Source organism: Coregonus lavaretus (assembly GCF_964263955.1).
Source record: "Coregonus lavaretus genome assembly, chromosome: 20".
NCBI classification, from domain to species: Eukaryota; Metazoa; Chordata; class Actinopteri; order Salmoniformes; family Salmonidae; genus Coregonus; species Coregonus lavaretus.
The window spans coordinates 43,739,936-43,755,822 of record NC_140007.1 but is presented as its reverse complement, the minus strand read 5'-3'; the positions used below and the strand labels follow the sequence as shown (position 1 = coordinate 43,755,822).

General features: G+C 48.5%; 1 protein-coding gene across 1 annotated transcript in view; it reads left to right on the top strand.

Annotated features, from left to right (window-relative positions):
- Positions 1–14,047, top strand: part of LOC311148183 (1-phosphatidylinositol 4,5-bisphosphate phosphodiesterase eta-2-like) — a gene marked incomplete at both ends in the record, with an annotated part of 77,362 nt that extends 63,315 nt beyond the window's left edge. Inside the window, 5 exons of the mRNA XM_084185067.1 lie at positions 2,514–2,598; positions 3,610–3,756; positions 4,548–4,627; positions 7,449–7,833; positions 12,189–14,047. Of these exons, the coding sequence (XP_084041193.1) occupies positions 2,514–2,598; positions 3,610–3,756; positions 4,548–4,627; positions 7,449–7,833; positions 12,189–14,047 (2,556 nt within the window). The remainder of the gene's footprint in view (positions 1–2,513; positions 2,599–3,609; positions 3,757–4,547; positions 4,628–7,448; positions 7,834–12,188) is intronic.
- Between the last annotated feature and the right edge of the window lie 1,840 nt (positions 14,048–15,887).

Genomic DNA, 15,887 nt, shown 5'->3' with positions numbered 1-15,887 from the left:
TAAGATCTGGTGCAAACAATTACCTTCAGAAGTCACGTAATTACTTAGATTGCACACAGGTGGACTTTATTTAACTGTCACATGATCTCAGTATATATACACCTGTTCTGAAAGGCCCCAGAGTCTGTAACACCACTAAGCAAGGGGTACCACCAAGCAAGCGGCACCATGAAGACCAAGGAGCTCTCCAAACAGATCAGGGACAGAGTTGTGGAGAAGTACAGATCAGGGTTGGGTTATAAAAATATATCTGAAACTTTGAACATCCCACAGAGCACCATTAAATCCATTATTAAAAAATGGAAAGAATATGGCACCACAACAAACCTGCCAAGAGAGTCCAAAACTCACGGACCAGGCAAGGAGGGCATTAATCAGAGAGGCAACAAAGAGACCAAAGATAACCCTGAAGGAGCTGCAAAGCTCCACAGCGGAGATTGGAGTATCTGTCCATAGGACCACTTTAATACACACACTACACAGAGCTGGGCTTTACGGAAGAGTGGCCAGAAAAAGCCATTGCTTAAAGACAAAAATGAGCAAACATGTTTGGTGTTCGCCAAAAGGCATGTGGGAGACTCCCCAAACATATGGAAGAAGGTACTCTGGTCAGATGAGACTAAAATTGAGCTTTTTGGCCATCAAGGAAAACGCTATGTCTGGCGCAAACCCAACACCTCTCATCACCCCGAGAACACCATCCCCACAGTGAAGCATGGTGGTAGCAGCATCATGCTGTGGGGATGTTTTTCATCAGCAGGGACTGGGAAACTGGTCAGAATTGAAGGAATGATGGATGGCGCTAAATACAGGGAAATTCTTGAGGGAAACCTGTTTGTCTTCCAGAGATTTGAGACTGGGACGGAGGTTCACCTTCCAGCAGGACAGTGACCCTTAGCATACTGCTAAAGCAACACTCGAGTGGTTTAAGGGGAAACATTTAAATGTCTTGGAATGGCCTAGTCAAAGCCCAGATCTCAATCCAATTGAGAATTTGTGGTATGACTTAAAGATTGCTGTACACCAGCGGAACCCATCCAACTTGATCAACAACCTCTCCCTCAACGTGACCAAGACAAAGGAGATGATTGTGGACTACAGAAAAAAAAAGAGGACTGAGCACGCCCCCATTCTCATCGACGGGGCTGTAGTGGAACAGGTTGAGAGCTTCAAGTTCCTTGGTGTCCACATCACCAACGAACTATCATGGTCCAAACACACCAAGACAGTCGTGAAGAGGGCACGACAAAGCCTATTCCCCCTCAGGAGACTGAAAAGATTTGGCATGGGTCCTCAGATCCTCAAAAAATTCTACAGCTGCACCATCGAGAGCATCCTGACTGGTTGCATCACCGCCTGGTATGGCAACTGCTTGGCCTCCGACCGCAAGGCACTACAGAGGGTAGTGCGTACGGCCAGTACATCACTGGGGCCAAGCTTCCTGCCATCCAGGACCTCTATACCAGGCGGTGTCAGAGGAAGGCCCTCAAAATTGTCAAAGACTCCAGCCACCCTAGTCATAGACTGTTCTCTCCGCACGGCAAGCGGTACCGGAGTGCAAAGTCTAGGTCCAAAAGACTTCTCAACAGCTTCTACCCCCAAGCCATAAGACTCCTGAGCAGCTAATCATGGCTACCCGGACTATTTGCACTGCCCCCCCACCCCATCCTTTTTACGCTGCTGCTACTCTGTTAATTATTTATGCATAGTCACTTTAACTCTACCCACATGTACATATTACTTCAACTACCTCAACTAGCCGGTGCCCCCGCACATTGACTCTGCACCGGTACCCCCCTGTATATATAGCCTCCCTACTGTTATTTTATTTTACTTCTGCTCTTTTTTTTCTCAACACTTTTTTTGTTGTTTTATTTTTTAAAATATATGCACTGTTGGTTAAGGGCTGTAAGTAAGCATTTCACTGTAATGTCTGCACCTATTGTATTCGGCGCATGTGACCAATACAATTTGATTTGATTTGAAGGAGCTGGAGCAGTTTTGCCTTGAAGAATGGGCAAAAATCCCAGTGGCTAGATGTGCCAAGCTTATAGAGACACCCCAAGAGACTTGCAGCTGTAATTGCTGCAAAAGGTGGCTCTACAAAGTATCGACTTTGGGGGGGGGTTTGAATAGTTATGCACGCTCAAGTATTCTGTTTTTTTGTCTTATTTCTTGTTTGTTTCACCCCCCAAAAATATTTTGCATCTTCAAAGTGGTAGGCATGTTGTGTAAATCAAATGATACAAACCCCCAAAAAATCCATTTTAATTCCAGGTTGTAAGGCAACAAAATAGGAAAAATGCCAAGGGGGGTGAATACTTTCACAGGCCACAGTATCAACCACATGGAAAACATATTTGACGTGTACGATACCATTCCTTTCCAGCATTACTATGAGCCCGTCCTCCCCATTTTTAAGGTGCCACCAGCCGCCTGTGGTCCCTATTAGTACTACTGCTACTACTTGGTTTGGTGAAGCCTCTAACTTCTCTGTCCATCTGCCTTGTCAGATTATCGACCCCTTTGTGGAGGTGGAGATCATTGGTATACCAGTGGACTGCTGTAAGGAACAGACCAGGGTGGTGGACGACAATGGTGGGTATGCTTGAATAATAAGTTGGCTAAATGTATATTGCACCGGCTACTATGTCCTATAGGTTGGGTTAAGTCGGGTGTTTAGACGAGTTTGTGTGTGTCATGTATAATTGAGGTTAGCACCGGAGCAGTGCACTGCCAGCACCACTTGGTCTCCAGACACACAGTACCTGAATAAGTTATGCTGAGCCAGCTCTCTAACTCGTCTCTCTCTATATCTCTCGCGCTCTTTCTCTCCCTCCCCTCTCTCTCTATATCTCTCGCGCTCTTTCTCTCCCTCCCCTCTCTCCTACTCTCTCTCCCTCCCTCTCTCCCTCTCTCCTCCTCTCTCTCACTCTCTCCTGCTCTCTCTCGCTCTCTCCCCCTCTCTCCTACTCTCCCCCTCTCTCCTACTCTCCCCCTCTATCCTACTCTCCCCCTCTCTCCTACTTTCTCTCCCTCCCTCTCGCCTACTCTCCCTCTCTCCTACTCTTTCTTTCTTGCACTCTCTCTCTCTCCCTCTCTCCTCCTCTCTCTCACTCTCTCGCTCTCTCCTCCTCTCTCTCGCTCTCTCCCCCTCTCTCCTACTCTCCCCCTCTCTCCCCCTCTCTCCTACTCTCCCCCTCTCTCCCCCTCTCCTACTCTTCCCCTCTCTCCTACTCTCCCCCTCTCTCCTACTCTCTCTCCCACTTTCTCTCCCTCCCTCTCGCCTACTCTCCCTCTCTCCTACTCTTTCTTTCTTGCACTCTCCCTCTCCTCCTCTCTCACTCTCTCTCCCTCCCTCTCTCCTACTCTCCCTCCCTCTCTCCTACTCTTTCTCTCTGTCCATACATCTCCAACTCACTGCCCATCTCAATCTCTCTCTCACTCGCCCTCTCTCTCTCCCTTTGTCTATTTCTCTATTTCCTCTCACACTTTAAATCTGGCCCACGTCTTCTCTTTCTCCACCCGTCCCTCTCCACCCTTTTTCTGTCCTCTTCCTCTCTCTCTCTTCCTTGCTGTCCTGTCCCGTCCCCCCTCTCTCCTCTCCAGGCTTTAACCCCATGTGGGAGGAGACCCTGGTGTTCATGCTGCACATGCCCCAGCTGGCGCTGGTCCGTTTCCTGGTGTGGGACCACGACCCCATCGGCCAGGACTTCATTGGCCAGCGCACCATCGCCTTCAACAGCATGATACCAGGTACCTACATCCTCCTCCTCCTTCGCTCCAGCAAACCCCCAACCACTACTGTGATGTGGTAAAGGGCTGGCCGTCAGACACTCACCTGGACTATTGTGTTAGTATAGGGCAGGGATCATCTACTAGATTCAGCCGCGGCCCGATTTGTTTCTTGAGCGGCTGGTCAGGGGGCCGGAACATAATTACAAATAATTTGTAGACTGCAAATTGACAGCAAGACGCTAAAACAGATAAAATATTTCACTAGAACATAATCATTTCAAACCTTGCTTACATACAGTGTATCTCTCTATTATGCGTGGGAATACTTTAGAACAGGTTTCCCAAAGTTAAATCACTTGGAGCTGATTTGCTGGTGTTTTTACAGTCTTATGTCCCCCCCCCCAAAAAAAAACTTTGGGACAAACAAAATCACGCCAAATTCTACCCGTGGGCCGTCAGTAGGGTAACCCTGGTATAGGCTGTGTGTGTTAGTTGTGTTATTGTGTATATAGTTGTTAGCAGTTTGTGTACTAGTGTTATGGTTTGTACTGGGAACAGTTCAGTATATGTGTTTTAGTTTATACTATATACTGTAGTTGATATAGTTGTTAGTAGTTTTATGGTTTGTACTGGGAGCAGTTTATCCCTAATGATTGTTGTGCTATTTGAAGACTTTTGAGGCTTTCTCTGATTTTAGTAGTGTTTCATTGATCTTCTAACAGAGCGTCCTGAGATATGGAACATTGCTCTGTTTCCTTGTCGCCGGGCTCATTGTCTTTACGTGTGTGTCCTGTGTTTGTTTTCTCTAGGTTATCGCCACGTGTACTTGGAAGGTATGGAGGCGGCATCCATCTTTGTTCATGTGACTGTACATGACGTCACTGGTAAGGTAGGTAGTAAGGGAGGTGGCAAGGGTATTACACCCACAATGCCTTTTGTTTTGTATACAAGGGTTTGTCCTTTTTAATTGGAAAACTTGAATTGTGCGTCTCTCAATAATTTTACATTGGACTAAATAAAGAATAAGTTCTGCTCCAAATACTTTTCAACACAATATTTCAGTTAGAATTGAAGTGAGTTTTCCCCCTATTCATCAACAGATGGTGGTTATTGAAAGGGAAAAAAAGTGTCCATTATTATACAGATGAAGGATCGTGAGTGCCAAAGCTGGAAATAAATATAATAATTGAAAAATCTATTCAATTAGGAGCTCTCGCTAATTGCCCCGGTCGCAGCTCAATCGAGAAGAATTAATCAGAGATGGCTAATTAAGTAATGAAGTCCTTAGCGGCAGCCAACCACGTCCCTGACATCCCAGCTGTGTCATCTGTGCGTTACAGTTGAGTGGCAGCAGCCACCGTTCTGACAATTAGCACGTTTTAAATGTGGACAGACATAGAGTACAGTCGCCTCAATAGTGATTTATATTTTCTTTGAGCCAGATGATACTTTCCCTGTAGCCAGGCAGTGATATGCACTTGTATTTATGATATAGGATTTTTAGATTACTGACTCAAGGCACTCTCAGTTGAGGTACAGTCGACTTTGGATAAATCTAACGCTGTTGGACTGTCGTAACATGTTGCATTAAACCAGAAAAGCCGTTAGAAATAATGGAGTTCATTGAATTGGTATTGGAAAACTGTAGGCATATTATATTACAGTTTGCACTTATCCAAAGTGTTCTTATCGGGAGTCAATCAATGCACGTTGGATCAAATGAAACAATTGACTACTAGAGAACTGAAACCATCTTTCCATAGTTTGACTATCTACTAGAGAACTGAAACCATCTTTCCATAGTTTGACTATCTACTAGAGAACTGAAACATCTATGCCTAGCTACTACTGAAACCTCTATGCCTAGCTACTACTGAAAACATCTATGCCTAGCTACTACTGAAACCGTCTATGCCTAGCTACTACTGAAACCTCTATGCCTAGCTACTACTGAAACCTCTATGCCTAGCTACTACTGAAACCTCTATGCCTAGCTACTACTGAAACCTCTATGCCTAGCTACTACTGAAACCTCTATGCCTAGCTACTACTGAAACCTCTATGCCTAGCTACTACTGAAACCATCTATGCCTAGCTACTACTGAAACCTCTATGCCTAGCTACTACTGAAACCTCTATGCCTAGCTACTACTGAAACCTCTATGCCTAGCTAATACTGAAACATCTATGCCTAGCTACTACTGAAACCTCTATGCCTAGCTACTACTGAAACCTCTATGCCTAGCTAATACTGAAACATCTATGCCTAGCTACTACTGAAACGTCTATGCCTAGCTACTACTGAAACCTCTATGCCTAGCTACTACTGAAACATCTATGCCTAGCTACTACTGAAACCTCTATGCCTAGCTACTACTGAAACCTCTATGCCTAGCTACTACTGAAACCTCTATGCCTAGCTACTACTGAAACCTCTATGCCTAGCTACTACTGAAACCTCTATGCCTAGCTACTACTGAAACCTCTATGCCTAGCTACTACTGAAACCTCTATGCCTAGCTACTACTGAAATGGTCATTATTCTTTTAGTTCTATACTGCATTCTATTGTCTTTGTCATCAACACATACTGTAAATGACCACACCGTTCATATCTCGTCCTGTTTCCAGATCTCCTCTTTGTCAGCTGTGACTGTATGTGAATCTATTTGCTGTACTCTCCCTTGCTTCCTTCCCCCTCCGTTCCCCCTCTCACTCCCTCTCCGTTCTCTCGCTCCCTCTCCGTTCCCCCTCTCTCTCTCTGATCTCTCTCTCTCTGTCTGTTTGTGATTTCAGTTGACCCCTCTTTGTCTAAACGCCGCTTTTAGAGGCAGAAAATTGTTAGGAGTCCTGAAGGCGCCACTCAGAACCCAGGTGTAGTGAAATCCAATCAGCACCCTGCATGCGCCACATGCCCCTTCCCTGCCACCCCAGTGATTTCGCCCACCTGCCCCCACAAGCCAGTCGCGTCCACCCGTAGATGCTAACTCATGCCGAACATGAGTTGCGAACATGATTGTGACAGCTTGACTCGCCAGCATCCTCCATCGACCCAAAGTAGATCCAATGTCACTAACCTGCGCCGGAGGGAGGGAGGGAGGGAGGGGGACACACAAAAACAGGGGACTAGAGGCCTGCCAAGTGGACAGTATTTTCACCATACTCAGGAGATCCTCAGCATGGCACACGACAGGGGTATACAGTTCCTACTGTGTATACCACTTGAATGAAGAAAAAAATGACAATTTGTCAACGTTGTAAAACATGCACTCAGTCAGACTTGGGGGGGGGGGGGTGTTACGCCACTGACCAGACTCCGATGTCAAATGTGTTCTGGGTAATGTCTGCCGTCGGTGTGTGTTTAGTCACCTTTCAGTCTAGGTGTAATTCCACTTCGATCTACTTGATGACATTGGGTTGCTGCGCATCGTGCTGAAAGGCAAGCATTTTTAAATGAACACACACACACACGAACGCCAGTCATAATGTCTCAGTGCAAAGAGTGTTACAGCAGGTAACCCAGTGTTATTTCGATCGGTGAATGTCAAATTGTGACCTCCATCTTGACCTCCCACCCCCACTCTGTACATGGTGACCTCCCACCCCCCTCCCATGTACAGTACTGTATGTCAGTACTGTATGTTCTGGTAAATGCTTATTGTGAACCTGTTCATGATGTTGGTTTTCTTTTGCCTCGTCTCTTGTTCTCAGGGCAAGGTGGCCAGCGGCATCAAAGGGCTGTTTCACAGAAACCCAAAGCAGGCTTCTCTCGACAGCCATGCTGCTGCACAGCTTAGCCATAAGCAACCGTTCGGCGCCCACCTGCTGCGCCGCACGGCCAGCGCGCCCACCAAAGTCCAGCCCAAGGTCAAGAAGGGCTTCCCCGAGATCGCCATCGACACCAAAGACTACCGCTCAGAAGGCACCAGCGAGGACCGGGAGTCAGAGGACAGGGACCTCAATGCTTCCTCCCAGCCCCCGCTGCTCCACCAGCACAACTGGGACACCACGGCTGGCGCTGCCCCCACCGCATCACGCCAGGGCACCAACAAGCACCACGGCACCAACAAGGCTTTCCACCCCAACGAGGGCAAAGGTAAGGGCTCACCTCGCTTCCTCCGATATTCCATGAGCGAGCCCCTAAAGCAGGTCAATTGGCTGCGCTGCCACGACTCCCTGAATGAGAAACCTGGAGTGTTCGCCCGCGTGGCCCTCAACAGCAGTGGCAGGATGGGGGTGTCCTCCAACTGTATGAACTGTAATTAGCTCCAAGGAAAGCCCAGAGACGGAGAGGAAGTTCAAGGATGAGGAGAAATGGGGAGAGAGGCCCAAGGCGTGGACAGAGAGGCCTGAGAAAGCCGCCCGCTACCCCACTCCCTCTAGGCAGGTTCAACCCGAGCCCATGCCCATGCCCAAACCACAGGCCCTGGCCGCAGCGCAGCCTGATGAGTCCCTGCCCCTGCTCCAGCCCCAGGCGTTCTTCCAACCTATCCCCTTCCCAAAGTCCCGGGCCAAAGCCAGACAAACTCTGGACACCTGGCACACTGAGAGGAACGCCTGCTCCTGCATCATGCCCCGCCGGCGCTTCCCCTCCCCTCCAACCACTCCGCATGCAACGCTCACCCCCGACTGCTGGAGCAGCCTGCACTGGCAGTGCGCCCCGCTGCCCAACTACGGCAGAGCTTGTGGCCCGGTCAAGGCCCCTCATACTACCATCATTAGCTCCGACTGCGACAGCTTGTCGGTCAGCGACAGTTGCAGCAGCTGTGACAGCCTGGGCAGCCTCGAGCTGGCCCCTATGCTGCCCCCGCAAGGGGTCCTTGACAGCGGCAGGCATGCCGTGGGCACCCTGCAGCGCGAGATGAACCTCCTCTTTGCTCAGATGATGGACGAGCTGCACAGTAAATCCCCCATGTTCTTTGCCGGTAAGGTGGAGCTGCCATTGCAGTGCCCACAGTAGTACCCATAAAGGTGTCTTAGAAGCACTCATAGCAGTCCCTTACAGCTGCCATAGTGAGCCCATTGTGCAGTGCTGATCCCCTAGTTGTAAGCCATGTGCTGTGAGCTGTCCCCCCCAGAGGACCCACCCTTCAGAGAGTCAATATCTATGGGTTTGTACTGTAGTCTAGACCCCAGGTCCCATCACTAATCAAAATCTCCCTTTTGTCTAGACCTCCACTTCTTCCACCAATCAAATTTCCCTTTAGTGTTCTAGAGCTCCGGTCCTCTCACCACTCAGTCACCCTTTTGTCTAGACCAACTCTGGACCTCAGTTCCACTGGTTTTTTTCTTTCCGTTTTTTGCCTTCTAACCAGGGCTGATTTAGACCTGGCACACCGGGTGGGTGCAATTATTTATCAGGTAGAACAGAAAACCAGCAGGCTCCGGACCTCGTAGGGTCAGAGTTGAGTACCTCTGTTCTAGACCGCCGATCCCCTCACCAATCAAAATCTCCTTTAGCTCATTAGCACAAAAATTCCCATTAAATACCCATCGTGACTAGAATTGATCAACTCGATGGCACTGAAAGGCAGTGCATAATTGTAATAATGTGTAGCAAACTAGTAATAAGTTATAAGAAAAATATTTAATCATTCTGTTCCCAACAGATAAAAGTACAGCTGGTGAGTGGAGGACCTGTAACTGTTGTGAAATGTCAATAATAAAATAAAAAAAGCTCAATTCACCATTCTATGGAATGGACACTACCTTGTTTGACTGCAGAAAGGCCCTTTATCGCTCTAGAACTCAACCCCTTGGTAACACTGAACATAAAACACCCCCCCCCCCCCCCCCCCCAACAGTGAAAGAGCCAAACCATCATATGACTTGACCTGGGGGGAGCCCTCCACCCACCGGTCCAAACCATGATGAACACCAGACTTAGTATCTCCCACTCAATGCATTACATCAGAGGAAATCACGAGTTGATCCTTTTTTTGAGGGGGGGGGGGGGGTGGAAGGTTGTTTCTTCCTTTGGGTCTTAGATTTATGTCGATGTTGCAATGAAGGATGTTCACCATACATTTAGCACAACAAATTTCTATTCTATTACTCGTCAAAGAATATTCCACAACTTTTCTCTTCAATCGTTAAACTCTGCTTCAGCTGCTGCCCTTCGCTTAACAAAGGGGCTCTCTTGTGTTACTGGCTGTAATTAGTTGTGATAGAGTACAACTTGTGTTCACAACACAGTATATTTCAGTGGACGATCTGTTGTAGACATGTGAAGTCGATCGTTTTGTCCTTTATAATTGAGTAGTATTCTGATAAGTTACCTTATCAACTTGCTTAAATGCACTGTTGCTTCAGCGCTCTCCTCTGCTCTGTTGCTTCAGCGCTCTCCTCTGCTCTGTTCTCTCTCATTCCTCCAGTTGTGCTAACCTCTTTGTTCTGTCCCTCTTGCATGCTCTCTCTGTTCCTAGTGCAGAATTGAGGGGATGACCAAAGCCAGGTAACAAGAACCCTTGAATGTCTGCAGCGTCACCCACTGTTTTCTGCTCCTTCACTGTGCCTTGACTGTCTTCATAACCCTCCTTCACCCACTCACTGTGCCTTGACTGTCTTCATAACCCTCCTTCACTCCCTTCACCCACTCACTGTGCCTTGACTGTCTTCATAACCCTCCTTCACTCCCTTCACCCACTCACTGTGCCTTGACTGTCTTCATAACCCTCCTTCACTCCCTTCACCCACTCACTGTGCCTTGACTGTCTTCATAACCCTCCTTCACCCACTCACTGTGCCTTGACTGTCTTCATAGCCCTCCTTCACTCCCTTCACCCACTCACTGTGCCTTGACTGTCTTCATAACCCTCCTTCACTCCCTTCACCCACTCACTGTGCCTTGACTGTCTTCATAACCCTCCTTCACTCCCTTCACCCACTCACTGTGCCTTGACTGTCTTCATAACCCTCCTTCACCCACTCACTGTGCCTTGACTGTCTTCATAACCCTCCTTCACTCCCTTCACCCACTCACTGTGCCTTGACTGTCTTCATAACCCTCCTTCACTCCCTTCACCCACTCACTGTGCCTTGACTGTCTTCATAACCCTCCTTCACTCCCTTCACCCACTCACTGTGCATTGACTGTCTTCATAACCCTCCTTCACCCACTCACTGTGCCTTGACTGTCTTCATAACCCTCCTTCACTCCCTTCACCCACTCACTGTGCCTTGACTGTCTTCATAACCCTCCTTCACTCCCTTCACCCACTCACTGTGCCTTGACTGTCTTCATAACCCTCCTTCACTCCCTTCACCCACTCACTGTGCCTTGACTGTCTTCATAACCCTCCTTCACCCACTCACTGTGCCTTGACTGTCTTCATAACCCTCCTTCACTCCCTTCACCCACTCACTGTGCCTTGACTGTCTTCATAACCCTCCTTCACTCCCTTCACCCACTCACTGTGCCTTGACTGTCTTCATAACCCTCCTTCACTCCCTTCACCCACTCACTGTGCCTTGACTGTCTTCATAACCCTCCTTCACTCCCTTCACCCACTCACTGTGCCTTGACTGTCTTCATAACCCTCCTTCACTCCCTTCACCCACTCACTGTGCCTTGACTGTCTTCATAACCCTCCTTCACTCCCTTCACCCACTCACTGTGCCTTAACTGTCTTCATAACCCTCCTTCACTCCCTTCACCCACTCACTGTGCCTTGACTGTCTTCATAACCCTCCTTCACTCCCTTCACGTAGTCTCTCTGCCATGTAAGCACTGTGTACGCAGACTGGAACAGGGACTACCTGAACTTCTCCAATAGGAAACACTTGTTTTTGATTTCCGTTGCAAAAAGTGTTGCTACGTTATGCACTAATGAATATGGCCACACTTTGTCGTCAACACACTTTGCACTGTGTTAGGGCAAGCATGTCGAGGTTGAGCTAGGGACACAGATTTCACGAGAATTAACTGGGAGTGTTTGACTGTGTTTGGGGCACATGGAGTCTCACTGTCTGAATCATCATTACAGTCATAAACTACACTGCTAGGTATTCCCATTCCACCATTACCATATTGCTCTGTTTTCAGGTCAGAACCATCCTGGTCATCAGTGTATGCAAGCAATTCATCATTATGAATATTGATCCTTTAGGCATCAATCAGTCTTTTAAAACTGAAGCGTTACAGATTCCGTGATAGAAATGTAAAGGTAATTTCAGATTGAGACGACATATGCAGCGTTTACCGTGAATACAGTCTCCACTAAAGCGGGAACATTGCATTTAAATCACGCTGTGAAAGACTTCCAGGATGTGGTTTGAACCCTTAAAGCATATGTTGAATGGCAGTTATGTTTAGTGTGAAACATCATGTTCATGTATATACTGTATGCATCATAATACTCACATAACGATACTATACGTACAGTATGCTACTTGTAGTAACCATTTTGACTGTTGATAATTAATGTAGTCGTTCTTCTCTTTTACCCCCAGACCATTCCACAGCACAGAGACCAGCTCCCCCTATTCGACTGCTCGCACCAATCGCTGATGAACTGGGGGACCGCCATCTCACTCACTCCTCTTCCACTCCAGTAGACCACTCATCCATACGTCACTCCCCACCTCCACCGCTCCCTACATCCACAGCAATCACCATCTTCACCCTATCCCCTGCTTCTAAGAGTGAGGCGGACAGTTCCGTCAACGGTAGGGGGGAGGAGGGTCCCGTCAACGGTAGGGGGGAGGAGGGTCCCGTCAACGGTAGGGGAGAGGAGGGTCCCGTCAACGGTAGGGGGGAGGAGGGTCCCGTCAACGGTAGGGGAGAGGAGGGTCCCGTCAAGTGCGGGGGGGACAACAAGAGACCCCCTGCCCTTCACAGGACCACCTCGGCCCCCGTGGTACCCACCCCCGGGGTGGGACCTGACCCCAAAGACCTGAACCCCTCACAGTACAGCAGAGACCCCCGGGTCGACGATGGCACCTCGTCACCCATGGAGCGCGCTCCAAGCCGAGCGGAAGCACCGTATACTCATTCAGAGTACACAAAGGACGACGCAGAGCTCAAGACTGAGCCGAGCGCAGAGTCTCCTGTTCCTCTCGCCGACCCCTCTGTAGACTCCAGCCCTCTGGAAGTCCAGGCCCTGAGAGCGCTGTTTGGCGGCAGCCCGAAGAACACGCCCGTCAGAAGGACCAAAAGTGAGGGCCACGTGCGGGCGGTTGCAGTGGGGCAGCAGCAGTCATCAGCCATGCCAGAGGTGTGCACCGACGCCACCCTGAACGACCGGCTGTGGAGCAAGCTGGAGCCCAAGCCAGGCGGCCACCGAGACAGCGTGTCCTCGTCCTCCAGCATATCGTCCAACGACACCGTCATTGACCTGTCCCTGCCCAACCTGGCCAGGAAGACCCTCACCTGTCTGAGCAGCGGACCCTCCCTGGGCGACGACATCTTCCCGGACCCACCCTCCTGGGTCAACCGGCCACGCTCGGCCATTGCCTCCTTCGACACGCCACGGGTCAGCAAGAGCAAGTCCAACCCCAACCTCCTGCAGGGCCACCTGGGGGAGCCAGAGGACGAGCTGCAGCCCAGGCCCCTCGGCGCCCCCAGGGAGCCTCCAGTGGACTCACCCAGCAGAATAACCCAGAGGAGGCACACCTGGAGCCGCCTCTACATGGAAGGGCTGAAGCAATCCTCCCCCCCAGCCAAGAAGCCCTCTGCAGTAGCAGCCCTTGCTGCTTCCGCCACCAGCCCCCTGGATACCGGGGCCTCTATGTCCAAGAGCCTGGGGGACTTGACCTCGGATGACATCGCCTGCAACTTTGACAGCAAGTACCGCAGCATCAGCCGCAGCTTCAGCATTAGGCCTTCCCGGAATGACCCGCGGCGGGGTTACCCTAACCCCCAGAGGCCCCGGCTGCCCAGCGACCTGACTGAGCAGCTGAGGAGGCTGACGGACGTGGAGCCCCTGACGGCTCGCGACTTCGCCCCCCAGGTGCAGCAGGGGCCCCTGGCGGAGGCTCAGGAGGAGCCCCCGCTACGGAGGACGTCGTCCCGGAGCCAGAGCAGGGTGCGCTACATCGCCAAAAGGGCCAAGCAGGCCCAAGAGAGGCAGAGGCTGCAGGGTCTCAACCAGCCTCACCCCGCTACTGGCGCTGCTAACACTAGCATTAGCGGTGGCGGTAGCCCCATGGAGGAGCGGGGGAACCCGGAGGGGGCGTGCTGCGTAGCCCGGAGCCCCTGCGCTAGCCTGGACCTGCTGAGCCAGCTCAGCCCCCCAGGGCCCCCTAACAGACAGTCCCAGACATCCCTGAACTCTGACAACGACGAGGTCTTTTTCATGCTCCAGCTCTGAGAATCAGACTCGTTTTGGAATGAAGCGTGAGAGACACTGAAGCAAAACTCATTTAAAATTCCATCCAGCTTTCTAGGAAGGTAAATTGTTAATTTTTAAATAAATTAAATTCTGTATATCTTGACAGGTTGTGTTTTTAAATGTATTTAATCAAGCAGAATAATGCTACTTCCAGAAATGTACAGTCACAGTTTTACTCTGGTCAATGTGTTCACTGCTCAGTTACTCACATCAACTATGAACACCTATACACAGCAAGCGCTTAGCTTGTCACAAAGGATGCACAAGTAATTTTTTACCACAATGGTCACAACAAACACCAAATAATTGCTCACAAATAATAGAAACAGCGATGAGTTGTCTTATGAAAGCATCCTTTACCGATGCAGTCATTTGTTTGCACCAAATGAGGAACGGTGGAATGTGATTGGAAAAGCAAACCTTCACTGTAGTTTTTATATGCCTGACTGTCTAGGTTCAAAGTGACGTCCATGTTTTTATATGCCTGACTGTCTAGGTTCAAAGTAACATCCATGTTTTTATATGCCTGACTGTCTAGGTTCAAATTGTGTCCATGTTTTTATATGCCTGACTGTCTAGGTTCAAAGTAACGTCCATGTTTTTATATGCCTGACTGTCTAGGTTCAAAGTGATGTCCATGTTTTTATATGCCTGACTGTCTAGGTTCAACGTGATGTCCATGTTTTTATATGCCTGACTGTCTAGGTTCAAAGTGACGTCCATGTTTCTATATGCCTGACTGTCTAGGTTCAAAGTGACGTCCATGTTTCTATATGCCTGACTGTCTAGGTTCAAAGTGACGTCCATGTTTCTATATGCCTGACTGTCTAGGTTCAAAGTGACGTCCATGTTTCTATATGCCTGACTGTCTAGGTTCAATGACTTATGTTTTGAGTATTCATTGTGATTTGAGCTGATCCTAAAGTAGCAATATATGACCATTAGTGGAGTTTTCCAATTCTAAAACCTTTTTTTAAACTTAATATTAAATGATATATACTGTACTTTTAAAACGTAAAGAGATGTTCCGGAGCTTTTGTATACTTTTTAGCCAGTAGTTCTGAAAGTAGCGCTCACGAGCCAAAAGTGGTCCCCGAAAATTGCGTACTACGTCACGTGCAGATATGTGCACCACGTCATTGCTCTCTCTCTCGCTCTGCTGTGTGTGCATCTTGCTAGCTGTCACTCAAATGGCGAGGGGCTGAAGCTCATTGGCTTGAACTTGATTTGCTAGGGGGCTGACCCATGTGGGGAAAAATTTAGGGAAAATGGCGCCGCACATCTTCCAAACTAGAGATTTTGTGGCTAATTGCGGTAAGACAGTAATTCTGCTCATAGATTATGTATGTATGAACTACACGTTGACACATCCAGCCCAAAGCGGGGGGTTTATAAAATACTACTAGTCGCCAAAGTTCCGGAGCATGTCTTTTTAAGATTGAATAATAAACTGTGTTAACTCATTATATATTCCCCAGTAGCCCAGCCATGCCATGTGGTAGCAATATTTAGAAAACAACTATTAGTGTATATTGCAGATGATGGATTTTTTTTTAAAAGATAGTTGTTTAGTCAAAGGACCATGTTGAGTCTTTGCTAAAAAGGATAGGAGTAAATGGCAACAAACAAAAAATATCCTACACAAGTCTTTTAAATCCAACTTTTTACATTTTGTGCGTACAGTGAAGTGTGATTTGAGTGAGCTGCCAACGATTTGGCAAGCTGTACCATAAAAGTTATTTTATTCTGGACAACACAGTGGGAGTGTTGTTTTTTTTACCGTAAATACTACTCCTGTTACCTGTTTTTTATTTTATTT